The sequence below is a fragment of the Heterodontus francisci genome, chromosome 24, assembly GCF_036365525.1.
Source record: "Heterodontus francisci isolate sHetFra1 chromosome 24, sHetFra1.hap1, whole genome shotgun sequence".
Lineage (NCBI taxonomy): Eukaryota > Metazoa > Chordata > Chondrichthyes > Heterodontiformes > Heterodontidae > Heterodontus > Heterodontus francisci.
In genome coordinates, this window is record NC_090394.1 from 55,446,172 (window position 1) to 55,459,165 (window position 12,994).

A 12,994-nucleotide genomic window follows, 5' to 3' on the forward strand; every position below is an offset into this window, starting at 1 on the left:
TGGTGAGTCATCTTCCTTTGACTCCAAGGTAGGTGAGTGCAACTTTCCATTACTTCAGCTTTGAATTATTAACTAATTGACTAATTAAAAAAATAAGGTTGTACAGAGTTGGCAGGGCTGGCAGTGTGCTGCAACTGCAGCATGTGGGAATCTGTGGAATGCACTGCAATCCCAGACAACCATGTCTGCAGTAAGTATCTGCAGCTTGCATGATTTCAGCTCAGAATTGCTGAGTTGCAGACATTGCGGAGCATCAGGGAGGGGGAGAGTTACCTGGAAACTTTGTTCCAGGAGGCAGTCATACCCCTTAGAGTAGGGAGATGGTTAGTGGTCAAGGACAGGAGGGTGTGACTGTGAGTGAGGCAGGTAGGGGGAATCAGCATCTCTGGGTGATGGAGGAGCCTCAGCCTCTGACCTTGTCCAGCAGGTACGAGGTCCTTGCTATCTGTGTGGATGAAGAGAAGGACTGCAAGATGGATGAGATTAAAGGCCTGCTCAAGTGACAAAAAAAACCCCAACCCGACGGAACTACATAGGACCCGAGCCCGACCTGGCCCGAGTCCCTCCATTTTCCCCGAGTCCGACCCAACCACCATAATGTTCCCTTCACTTACCTTCCAACTCCCAATGTGCCAGAAGCTGCAATATGAGTGTTATGACGTCATAGAGATGCTCTCATGCTCACTGTGCAGACTCCGTTTCCCTGCTTGATGTCCCAGACTCGCAGCTCAAGTAAGTTTTTTTTTTTTTTTTTTTTTTTTTTTTTTTTTTTTTTGTTTAACTTTTAACACTTGCCTTGCTGTGTGTCTCAGACCCAACCTGACACATGTCGGGTGCCGTCAGGTTTGGAACGATGAGCAGACTGACCATGGCACCATGGTGAAAGATGCCATTCCAGTGGGGGGGGGGGGAGAGAAGACTGATGCGGTAGTGATAAGAGACAGCATAGTCAGAGGGATAGATGCTGTTCTCTGCAGCCACCGTCGGGAGCTCCAATGGCTGTGTTGCCTGCCCAGTGCCAGGGTTAAGGACACCTCCTCACGGCTGGAAAGGAACCTGGTGTGGAAGGGGGAGGATTCAGTTGTCATGGTCCATGTGGAAGCCAATGACATAGGTGGAACAAGAAATGATCTGCTTGGAGAATTTGAGGAGTTAGGGTCCAAACTAAAATGCAGAACTTCAAAGGTAATCATCTCCAGATTGTTAGCTGAGCCGCGTGCAAATTAGCACAGGGTCAAGCAGATTAGAGAACTAAACACATGGCTCAGAGTGGTGTGGAAAGAAGCGGTTTCGATTCTTGGGGCACTGGCATCAGTACTCGGGGAAGAGGGAGCTATTCCATTGGGACGGGCTTCACTTGAACTGGGCTGGGACAACTGTCCTGGCCAATTGCATAACTAGGGCTGTGGACAGGGCTTTAAACTAACAGAGGTGGGGGGAGTGTTTGGGTAAAGGGAAATTCGGAAATCCAAAGAGGTCAGGGCATTGGAGCAAGATAGTGATGTGGGTAACTCCCAACAGAATGGGACAGGAAGGGACAAAGAGTTTAACCAAAATTGTACATTGGTCATTGCAGGGAATAGAGGTACAAAAATGAAATTAAAGTTCATTTATATAAATGCACGAAGCATCTCAAATAAGATAGATGAACTAGTGGCACGAATAAAGGTAAATGATCTAGATCTAATTGCCATTACAGAGACATGGTTACAAGGAGATCAAGGTTGGGAAATGAATATTCAAGGTGCACAATATTTCAGAGACAGACAGAATGGCAAAGGAGGAGTGGTTGCCCTAATAGTAAAGGATGGCATAAGGACATTAATAAGAAGGGATCTGGCCTCAGAAGATCATGAAGTAGAATCAGTTTGGATGGAAATTAGGAATAGCAGGAGTCAGAAAACACTGGTGGGAGTAGTCTACAGGCCTCCTAAACAGTAGTTATATTATTGGGCAGAACATTAAACGGGAAATTATTGGAGCATGCAAAAAAAAAGGTAATGTACTAATTTTGGGGGACTTTGTCCCAGTCTTTAAGCAGATTAATCAAATTGACAACAGTGGTCTGGAAGATGAGTTTGTAGAATGTTTTCATAAGTTTCTTGGAGCAATACATTGTAGAACCGACTCGGGATAAAGCTATCTTAGATCTCATACTGTGTAATGAAACAGGGTTAATAAGCTATGTAATTGTAAAAGATCCACTGGGAAATAGTGATCATAATACCACTGAATTTCTTGTTAAGATTGAAATGTGTCACTTTCAAACACAAACAAGAATCTTAAAGCCAATTACAGAGGTATGAGGGGAGAACTGGCTAAGGTTAATTGGGTAAATAGACTGGAAGGTATGCCGGTAAATGAACAGTGGGAAACAGTTTAAATAAATAATTCAGAGGGTTCATCAAAAGTACATTCCATTCTAAAACAAAAACTCATCAAGAAAGACCCATCCGTGGCTCACTCAGGAAGTTAAGGAGAGTATTAGACTAAAAGAAGAGGCTTCCAATGTTGCAAAAAATAGTAGCAAGTCTGAGGTTTGGGAGTGTTTTAGAAAGCAGCAAGGGCCACCAAAAAGTTGATAAAAAGGGAGAAAATAGAATATGGGAGTAAACTAGCCAGCAATATAAAAACAGATTTTAAGAGCTTTTATAAGTACATTTAAAAAAAAAAGAGTAGCTAGAGTAGACATTGGCCTCTTAGAGGCAGAGACATGGGAAATGAGAAAATGGCAGAGGCATTGAACAAATATTTTGTCTGTCTTCACAGTAAAAGGCATTAGTTCCATACCAGAAATAGGCAGTAACCGAGGAGCTAAAAAGAGTGAGGAAATTAAGGATATTGATATCAGTTGAGAAAAAGTATTGGAGAAACTTGAGGGACTAAAATCTGACAAGTCCCAGGGACCAGATGGCTCACATCCTAGGGTTCTAAAAGAGATAGCTGAAAAGATAGTGGATGCACTGGCTATAACTTTCCAGAATTCCTTAGATTCAGGAATGGTCCCGTCAGATTGGAAGTTGGGAAATGTTACACCGCTTTTAAGAAAGGAGGTAGAGAGAAAACCGGGAACTACAGGCCTAATATCAGTCATTGGGAAGATGCTGGGAACTATTATTGAAGAAATATTGCTGAAAATAGAGACATTATGTCGAAGCTTTTCATTTTGCACTCATCGGAACAATCCACAAGAATACCATTGCAAAGGAGAACGACAAATCTGTACTGCATGAGAAGAGTGTGCTGTTTGGTTGGCAAGTGAACTCTGGTAGAGGTGTTGGCATGGAGAATGCACCAGTAAACAGTGACTGACCGTTAATTGCCAAGCTTTGTTTGAAATTTAAACCAGGCAGCTTGATCCTGATTGGTCAAGGCATTGCCCTGAGGAATGAACCAGTGAATGGCTGTCACTTATTTTGTTTAGCTGAAACAGGCGCAATGTTTGTACATATTCTGTCTGTCTGCAAAGAACAGGGTCCTGTGCATTAATATATGTAGCTTTTGGTATGCGCACATGTGCCACACTGCAAGCCCTGCTGACGATCTTAAATTGGTCGTCAGCTTAATTCTTACCACACTGAGGATTATTTAGCTAATGTTGGACACTGTGTTTTGAGTTTTGCAAGCACGGGCAGGTTGGGTACGGCTTGTAACTTGCCCGTTGCAAACAGCAGAAGGGACACATTTGATATGATCCGCCAGTCTTTGGGACATACGGCTTATGAACCTATCATCACACTGACATTGAAATTCATATATATCACACTACTTATTTGTGTGATAGACGGGATGTCTTTTTGGCCTGACGGCAGCATCCTGTTAGTGGCGACCACCACACGTGTTGCTACTGCATAGTAATGGCATGAAACAGCTAGCTTCGCCTGTTGCCGAACGTTTGGGATACATTACCCTTCCAGGGTAATTTGAGGTAGACTGGACACAGAACTACTATGCTCAGCGCATTGAAAAGAAAAAAGACTTGCATTTATTTTTTTTTTATTTAGAGATACAGCACTGAAACAGGCCCTTCGGCCCACCGAGTGTGTGCCAACCAACCACCCATTTATACTAATCCTACATTAACCCCATATTCTCTACCACATCCACACCTTTCTCCTACCACCTACCTACACTAGGGGCAATTTACAATGGCCAATTTACCTATCAACCTGCAAGACTTTGGCTGTGGGAGGAAACCGGAGTACCCGGCGGAAACCCACGCGGTCACAGGGAGAACTTGCAAACCCCGCACAGGCAGTACCCAGAACTGAACCCGGGTCGCTGGAGCTGTGAGGCTGCGGTGCTAACCACTGCGCCGCCCTATATAGCATTTTTCCTGACCACCAGATATCTCAAAGCACTTTACAGTGAATTAAGTATTTTTGCTATGTCATCACTGTTGTAATGCAAGAAACATGGTAGCCAATTTGCACACAGCGGGCTGAATTTTATGGACCCCACCCCCCCAAGACTGGTTTGGAGGCAGCTGTCCCCAAGGTGAACCTTTTTTGGTTTTTACTAAATTAGTCAAGTAACCATTTGGAAAAATCTATCCAATTGAAAATATGTAATCTGGTGCTGACATGATGAATAATAAAGCTCAAACTAAATATACATTGAATTGCCAGCATTAAATGCTTTGCAGGCAAATATGCACAAAAGCAAATGACAAGAGCAGGGCATATTATTGTTTAGAATTGTAGGTTAACTTTCAACAATGTTTCGTGTTTCATTTGTTTTATCTAAGTGATTATTTTCCTTTTGCCATGAATAAATGCTGCAAAATAAGAGTATTCAAAAACTACCAGAAAATGAATTTGTTGACTTAACTAAAATAAATAGATTTGCTTGAAAAGTCACGTGCTATTCGGCAGGCCCCAGAAGAAAGGACCTTCCATATTTTCTATTACCTTCTTTCTGGTGCTGGAGTTAAAATGAAGGGTAAGTTAAACTATTCTGTTTGTTTCAGGCCTTGCTCTCTGCTCCGAGAGGCAGAATCGTTGAGAGACTCTCTTGTTTGTAATTGGCAGAGGATCTACTACTGGAATCATTCAACAGCTACAGGTTCTTGTCCAATGGCAATGTCCCTATTCCAGGACAGGACGATCAAGACATGTTCGAGGAGACCTCCGAAGCCATGACTATTATGGGATTTTCAATTGAAGAACAAACATGTAAGAATTATTTGGGTTTTCAGGTTTTCTAAATTCAACTAAATGCTAATAGTTAAATGTAGATTTCAAACCAATTAAATAAACTTGAGATTGCTATGAATTCTAAGGATGCGTTATACAAATTGGGCCCGATTTATTCTGGTCTCCACAGCCCCGCAACCCACAGCCATTACCATAGCTGATGAGAACATCCATGGAGTTTCAAGACCATAATCTTTAATCCCCTTGGTTGTCTCTTTTTACAGAGTTAATGGGCATTTCTCAAGTGTTTGCACTTAATTCTAAATTTAATGAGTTAAACAGCTCCCCTAATGGCTTAATGGGTAAAACCTGATAGGACCTGAACCATTTAGCTCAGGGTTAAAATCAACTTCCATTGATGTGGCAAAACATGTCCCAAGGCTCTTCATAGATGCATACTCATAGAAAAAAAAATGGATGCCATGCCAAAGATGGCGATATTAGGAAAGGTGACCAAAAGCTTGATCAAAAAGCTGGGCTTTAGGAAGTGCCTTAAAGGAGAAGTAGGTGGAGAGACAGAAAGGTTTAAGGAAGGAATTCCAAAGTGTGGAGCCTTGCCGGCAGATGGCAGAACAGTCAATCACGGGGCAAAGCGAGGGTGTAATGCACAAGAGGCCAGAGTTAGAGGAGTGGAGATTTTTGGAATGGTTGTAGGGCTGAAGGAGGTTACAGGGATGGGGAGGAGCGAGGTCATGCAGGGATTTAAAGATGAGGATCAGAATTTGGGGGTTTAGGAGCCAATGTAACTCAGCAAGAACCGGTGTGATGAGTGAGTAAATTTCCCAGTCTCTGCTGAGCTTGCAGCTCTCCGCTAAGGCAGCAGTAAGAACATTACAATTGACCTCCAATTTCTTGGGCTAGGGAAAGAAAATGTCAGCCAGGGTTTCTGCTCCTGATCACTGCCCATTGACATCTACTGGAAAGTACTTGGATGTTGGGTTAAGACCTTGCCTGTGATGCACTACATGCTAGAATATCCTGCTGGCAGTCACTGGGCTTACAAGTGAAGAATGGCTACTTGGGTTACGTACTAGAGGGTTCATGGCATCTGTAATACTGTAAATCAATGGTTTCAGGAGAAAGGTTTGCTATGTTGTGTGTGAAACTTAATGTGCAATTTACTGCACCTAAACTCGAGTCTTTCTATACACTTGGTAGATCATGCAAGGTTAGTGGCAGTCTGCACTATTTCTGTCTTTCCATGATGTTGAACAAATATAATTCTCCACTCACTTTTCTGACTTGTGTGCCCTTCAGTTATTATCATGCTACTTCCCAAAGACAGCCACATGTTGCACATAATCACTGACACAGACTCATCCAAGTTAACCCAATCAGCTGTTATGAGGCCACTTGAACAGCAGCTGCTGCTGATTCCTACCCCTTTACAAAATATTGCATTGTCAAATTGAAAGCATACATCAAATGTTATGAAAAACTAACGATTGTCACTATAAATAGTGGATTTGTATTGTGCACTTCTCATAGTGCGGCATGTTTTCCTAGCAATTCTTTATCTCGTGCTAAACTGTCTTGGCACCATTACAGATAGCTGGGCCAAGGTGGCTTGGTTATGAAGAATGGAGCCCACTGAAAGTGGGCTGTTGGATTCTCCTAAAAGCACTGAAAGTATTAGCAGATCAGATGACTGCACCAAGGCAGAATGTCCATAAATGGTGTTTAATAGAATAGTAATACACAGCCTATGGCAGCCAAAGTGCATCAACTTATCATTTGGTAAAAAGCATATTTGTCATCTTGGCACAGTAGTTAGGAAGAATGCCAGAATGAAAATGAACATACAAAGATTTGGAGCCATCACAAGTTTAAGTCTGCATTAGGCAACCTAAAGGGGCACAATTCAAAAGTACGCTTTTGGTGATGCAGACTCATGCTGGTGGCACCTCTTCTGCAATAAATTACATACAGATGCAGCATTTATAGATAATCCATTAGAGAACTTTCAACATTTTAAGTCATTCACAAACATATGTCAGCAAGCAAATGTCAGATAGTTACAACCTCAGTTTAAATCACTCGAGGATTGGACCTCTAAATGCTACAAGCTGTAAACCAAAAAATAAAAGACACTTTAGCATGTCTGCACTGTTGGTTAAGTTTTGCACTTTTCTGGGATAAATCCAAGGATTCAGCACCTTCCCCCAGTAAGTCAGCACATCAGAATTGAACTTACAAACATCTTAGTCTCACCTTTTAGAAACATGCCCAGAACAATGCAGAACATAAACATCCACAAGTACCTTTCTGATTAGTGTCAGCACTGTCACTGATTTGAAATGTAATATCAGATCGTGTTTTCATAATGGGTCAAGCCAACCACGTTCTTCAAGTGAGCAAATGTCTTTCTTTAAAAGAAATAAATAATTGACTTTTAAGACAAAATTAGGTAAAAGGAACAGTAAAGGATTCTGTTCAGATCACACATACTTCAGACGTGTGGTGTTTCTCACAGCGCTTCGTTAGGAATTATTTCTCCGAGGCATTACCATCTTTCTCAGTAGTTATAGTTTGCTGACAAGGTAAAGTGATAGCATTGCATCTTTTAGCCATATTTACACTTAAGAATCATGAGCATTCTTTTTCCATATTTTTACAAGCATGTCAAAAAGGCCCCTTTTCAGCAGATTTGTTTAAATAAGTACAATAGTTATGCATGCTAAGCTTGCTGTTGTGTGCAGCCAAAGCATGATTTGGAAGGATGCTGCAGAAATAACTACATTTCAAAACAAAGTGATGGAAAGAATATGGATGGTTTATAATACAGTAAGATGTAACCCTGCCAGTGCTGATACTTAAATCTTCTGATTTTTCCAGCTATACTGAAGACTGTTTCATCCGTGTTGCAGCTTGGTAATATTTCTTTCAAAAAAGAGCGTAACACTGACCAGGCATCAATGCCAGACAATACAGGTACATGTTTAGACGAACTCTTTTAGCCCATGAAATAAGCTGAAATGATCGTGCCAATAACTGGTTCTGTGATCTCTTTGTGCAGTTGCACAGAAGGTGTGCCACCTGTTGGGTATGAATGTGACTGATTTCACCAGGGCCATCCTGAGTCCTCGGATCAAAGTTGGACGTGATTACGTTCAGAAAGCCCAGACCAAAGAACAGGTGAAAAGAATTTCCAAATGTTCCTTTTTTAATGCCTTGCATCTTTAGTGATAATATGACTAAACAGCCTTATCATAATAATTGAACAAACAATTCTCTAACATAGAATTACATATTAGATTGCATAGAATTTACAGGACAGAAACAGGCCATTCGACCCAGTAGGTCAATGTCAGTGTTTATGCTCCCCAGGAGCCTCCCAATACTTCATCATTCTTTATCAGTACATCTTTCTATTCCTTTTTCCCTCATCTACTTGTCTAATTTCCCCTTAAATGTATTTAACTCGTACCAGAAGATAGCACAAATGCTGTTTTATAAAATTGTAATTTTAACGTTCTTAACTGGAAGATGCTATCAATTAAGAATCGCATGATGTTCCATCTATCTTTAACATACCTTTTTTAATGTTTTATGAGCTACGTTTCTCAGTGTATATTGTGAATCCTAAAGCTGGTTCTTGTACTATGCAGGGAGTGAGTCTAAGGATTTCACAAAACACATGAGGCTAAATACTTTTCAGATATGGAGCTGGTTTTCCTAACCTTTGCCCCCAGTTTTCCACGGTTACCCTGGAAGGTGGCATAGAGCTGTTTCTGCACCTGCAGTAGGTGAAGGCCCATCGCTGTATTTTAAATGAGTGGAAGGGGTTCTTCCTGGCTTCCACCTCCTTTTTTTTTCTTGCTGTCTCAGCCAGGGGGCACCCAGCGCAAGGGCACCTCAAAGCTGGCATTGGACTTAAGCTGGGAGCCCTCCTCAGACCGGAAAGTCCAAGAGCACCCAGCAGCAGCATGAAGAGAACCCCGAGGTAAGCTTTCAATTTGCTTTTGCTTATCCACAGATCTTTGGAGCTCCAAGCTTTGGAGCAACCTGTATTCTGTTGGAAAGGCCCCAATACTGGCAGTGAAGAAAAGCTGTGCTCAGATTTCCTTCCCCTTCTGCCAGCACTAAGTCCTGCTAGGAGGTGAGCCTGCACCAGGTTTTCACCCAGATCGTGGTGTTAATGTGGGACAGGAAATTTATACAATCCTGGGCTTAGTCAAGATCAGCATATTCTGGCTTCCATTAGTCTGCACAGGGGCATCTAGATTATTTAATTTGCCTATATCTGTTCCACATTTTGCCTATTTTAAAAAGCTACAAACCTCATGGTTAACCATATATTAAATTTAGTTATATGGTATAATAGAGGGAAGTTTTGCTATATTGCAGAGAAGGGGAGCAACAGACTCTGTTTCTGGGGCAGTCTGCTGTAAAACTCAGCTAAAACTCCACTGTCTTTGCAGACATGGAAAGCTGCTCATGTAGAAGGAATACACTCTGCTACTGATCAAACTCCTTAGGACAAGGTTCTCTACATTCTGTTGGATTTGCAAATCAAACATCCTGCCCTCTTCATGACCAGCGGGCCGAGATAGCTTCTATTTTAATATTAGCTAGTAAAAATAATACATTACCTGTGGTTACAACCTTCCAAGATTGTCTTGGAGTTTCCAGAAATTAAAGATTAATCTCCTGAACACTTGTGAGCAACCCAGGAGAAAAGTAACAGGGATGTTTAAAAAAAAAAAATTCATTTTCAATTTTCTTGAACACTTTATTATATAAAAAAAGGCAATGGGGAAAAAAATCACCATTTGAATGGATGGGACATTTTATTATGTTAAAAGTGCTATATAAATACAAGTTGTTGTTGCTGTTGTGTTTTTTTTTTTTGGTTGGGGTAGTTGAAGGCAGAATGTCATATAATGGAATCTTCAGGAATACATGCAACCAGAGTTTGCAAGTCTCGTCACCTTCACACACAAACTCAAATAAAAATAACTTACAATACCAAAATTTTATAATTTGAAACATGCTGGAGCTGTGTTTCTGTCACATAGCCACCCAGGATGATATCCTATACTGTTCTTTTGCCAAAAGGTTAATTTGATGATCACACTGCATGTTAAGCGTGTCTTCTTGAGACTTTCTCCCACTTGCTCGAACCACGAATGGTTAATACATTATTATGAGAAGATGCTGGGAGAAGACTGTCTGAAGTGAGTGTGAGCAGAGTGTTACACCATTCTCATGTCAAACATCAACAGAGTTGTCACAGAAATTGAAATACTATCTCATGGTGAAATATATATCCCTGACACAAGGCTGCTCCTGTCCTTGAGAGTGTTGTCTAGCTCAGAGCACTGTGACAATTTATAATTATATAAAATAAAAATGAAGGAAATATTTGGAATCGCAATATAATTTTAAATACATCACTAAGTTAAGCCACATTAAAACAAGTTTTTGTTTTTTGCATTTGATTGCAGTTTCCAAATTCTACATCTGAAGCATGACATTTTTAAAATGCTGCTAATTGTTTCTGTCACAGGCTGACTTTGCTGTGGAAGCTTTGGCCAAAGCAATGTATGAACGCCTATTTCGTTGGTTGCTCCTTCGTATCAACAAAGCTCTGGACAGGACAAAGAGACAAGGGGCCACATTCCTTGGAATTCTTGACATTGCTGGCTTTGAGATATTTCAGGTATTCACTTGTCAAATAGACAGCTGTTAGTATCAAATCTAACGGGTCCCATTTTCCAAATGTTTAAATTTTATGCAGAAAACGGAAGACATGGCATTAAAGTTTGCCTTTCCTGTTGTAAGACCAGAATACATTTTCTTGTGCAGGTTTTACTGTGGAGATAAATGCTTTATACTGGAGGAGAAAAACAAAACACCAATTGAGCCAATTATTGGAGATGAGTCCCATATAAGTTAGTTATCCAATACCATTAAAACTTTATGCCTTCTGTCCTGAATACCACCAGTGGTGTTAAATCAACAGGTCAATTAGTAATGTACTGCCAGAACTATGGGGAAAGATCAGCAGACACCCCTCAGAGAGACAGCATAAAGGCTGAAGACAACTGTTGTTTCTCCACAGTTTTGCCAACTTTTTACTGAAGTTACAGCAGGAAATTTGGAGAACCCCACAAGTTCTCTCTCATTGTAAATGTTTTCTGTGCTGGGAAGAATGGGCATTGAAAGCCTTTACCCTACTGATAGTTAATGGATCATCTGAGTTTTATCAACATTACTGTTTGTGCTGTATATCTCCGGAACCCTATTTGTACACTCTTGTATATATTTAATATGTTGTACAATGGGCATAATGGTGACATTTGTAGATGAAAAATTGTGTATTGGTGATTTATGTTTTTAAAAGCCCAATTTAATTTCATTTTACAGCTATTGCTGAATAATTTTTGTCTATTCTATATAAGCAATGTATACATATCCCATGCAATATTAATAGCAATGCTGAAATACTCTTTAGTATTGATACTACATTTTGTTTTTATAGGACAATTCTTTTGAGCAACTCTGCATCAATTACACCAATGAAAAGCTACAGCAGTTGTTCAATCACACCATGTTCATTCTGGAGCAGGAAGAGTACCAGAGAGAGGGCATTGAATGGAATTTCATTGACTTTGGCCTGGATCTTCAGCCCTGCATAGAACTAATTGAAAGGGTGGTAAGGAATATAGGATAAATAATATTAACCTCATCATATCATCTGTGTTGGTTAAATAATTTTGTTTGCTGATACTTGCTGTTATTAAGAAACTGTATATTGGAAATGGCAAATCACAACAGAATTATGGATGAAACAGGCCATTCAGCCCATCTTAATTCTTCAATCCAGTGGGATTCCCATTGTAGCATCCAATTGTGTTTGTAAATGATTCCTGGGGGGTTTTTGCCTCCACTGCTTTTATTTATTTATTCCACATGTTCGTCACTCTTTTTGTGTGTGAAGTAAAATTTCCTGATATCTGTCCTAAAATAATCTTTTACCAGTTTCAATTGTTGTCCCTTTGTTCTACTCACACAGTTTAATTAAAGTAATATTCCAAATTAAATGTTTCTATATCAACAAATTTATGTCCTTCTGTAAGATCACCTCTCGTACACATTCTTTCTAGGCTGAAAAAGCAATGTCTCTAGTATTTTCTCATAATTCAGACACCTAACATTAGGGAGCAGGCTTGTGCTTCTTCGCTGTGCTGCCTCCAGTGCTTGAATACCTTCCTTGTTTCTTTGCAGTTAGAATTGGATGTGGTATTCAAGCTGCAGTCTGATGCTCCTTACTTATGTCCTGTTGTTTCAGCTATGTAGTTCAGTATCTTATTGCTTTTGCTGACAGTTGTTCTACATCAGATAGACATGCTTAGTATTGAGTCTGTTAAGACTCCCAGGTTTCTTTCAGCTTCGTCCTTACTATCTCAACACCATTCGTGGAATATGAATGTTCTTTTTCATAAGTGTGGTGCTTTACATTTGTCTATGTTACATTTCATCTCCTCCCATTGTTCTGCCCACTATGACTTGCATATCTTTCCCAACTCATTCAGTAATTTCTAAGATTCCTCTTCTAGTTCCCTGCCCTTCCTCGTTTGGTATCATCAGGAAAATAGACCACTTTGTACTGAGCTTCTGAGTCCATGTAGTATACATAAATTAGAAACAGTCATGGTTCTAGCACTGAGCCCTGAGGTAGCACACTCAATACTGCTCCCCACTCTGATGTAACTCCTTTACTGAATATTAACTGTTTCCTATCCTTCAAGTTTCTTACCTATTCCCAGGGTTTATCCTAAATCCCCACAGTTTTG

General features: G+C 40.4%; 1 protein-coding gene across 1 annotated transcript in view; it reads left to right on the forward strand.

Moving 5' to 3' along the window:
* LOC137383411 (myosin-11-like) overlaps positions 1-12,994 on the forward strand; it is a 163,779-nt gene that overhangs the window by 105,685 nt on the left and 45,100 nt on the right. The window contains 6 exon segments of the mRNA XM_068056218.1: positions 4,843-4,941; positions 5,031-5,174; positions 8,031-8,126; positions 8,212-8,330; positions 10,705-10,857; positions 11,680-11,853. Of these exon segments, the coding sequence (XP_067912319.1) occupies positions 4,843-4,941; positions 5,031-5,174; positions 8,031-8,126; positions 8,212-8,330; positions 10,705-10,857; positions 11,680-11,853 (785 nt within the window).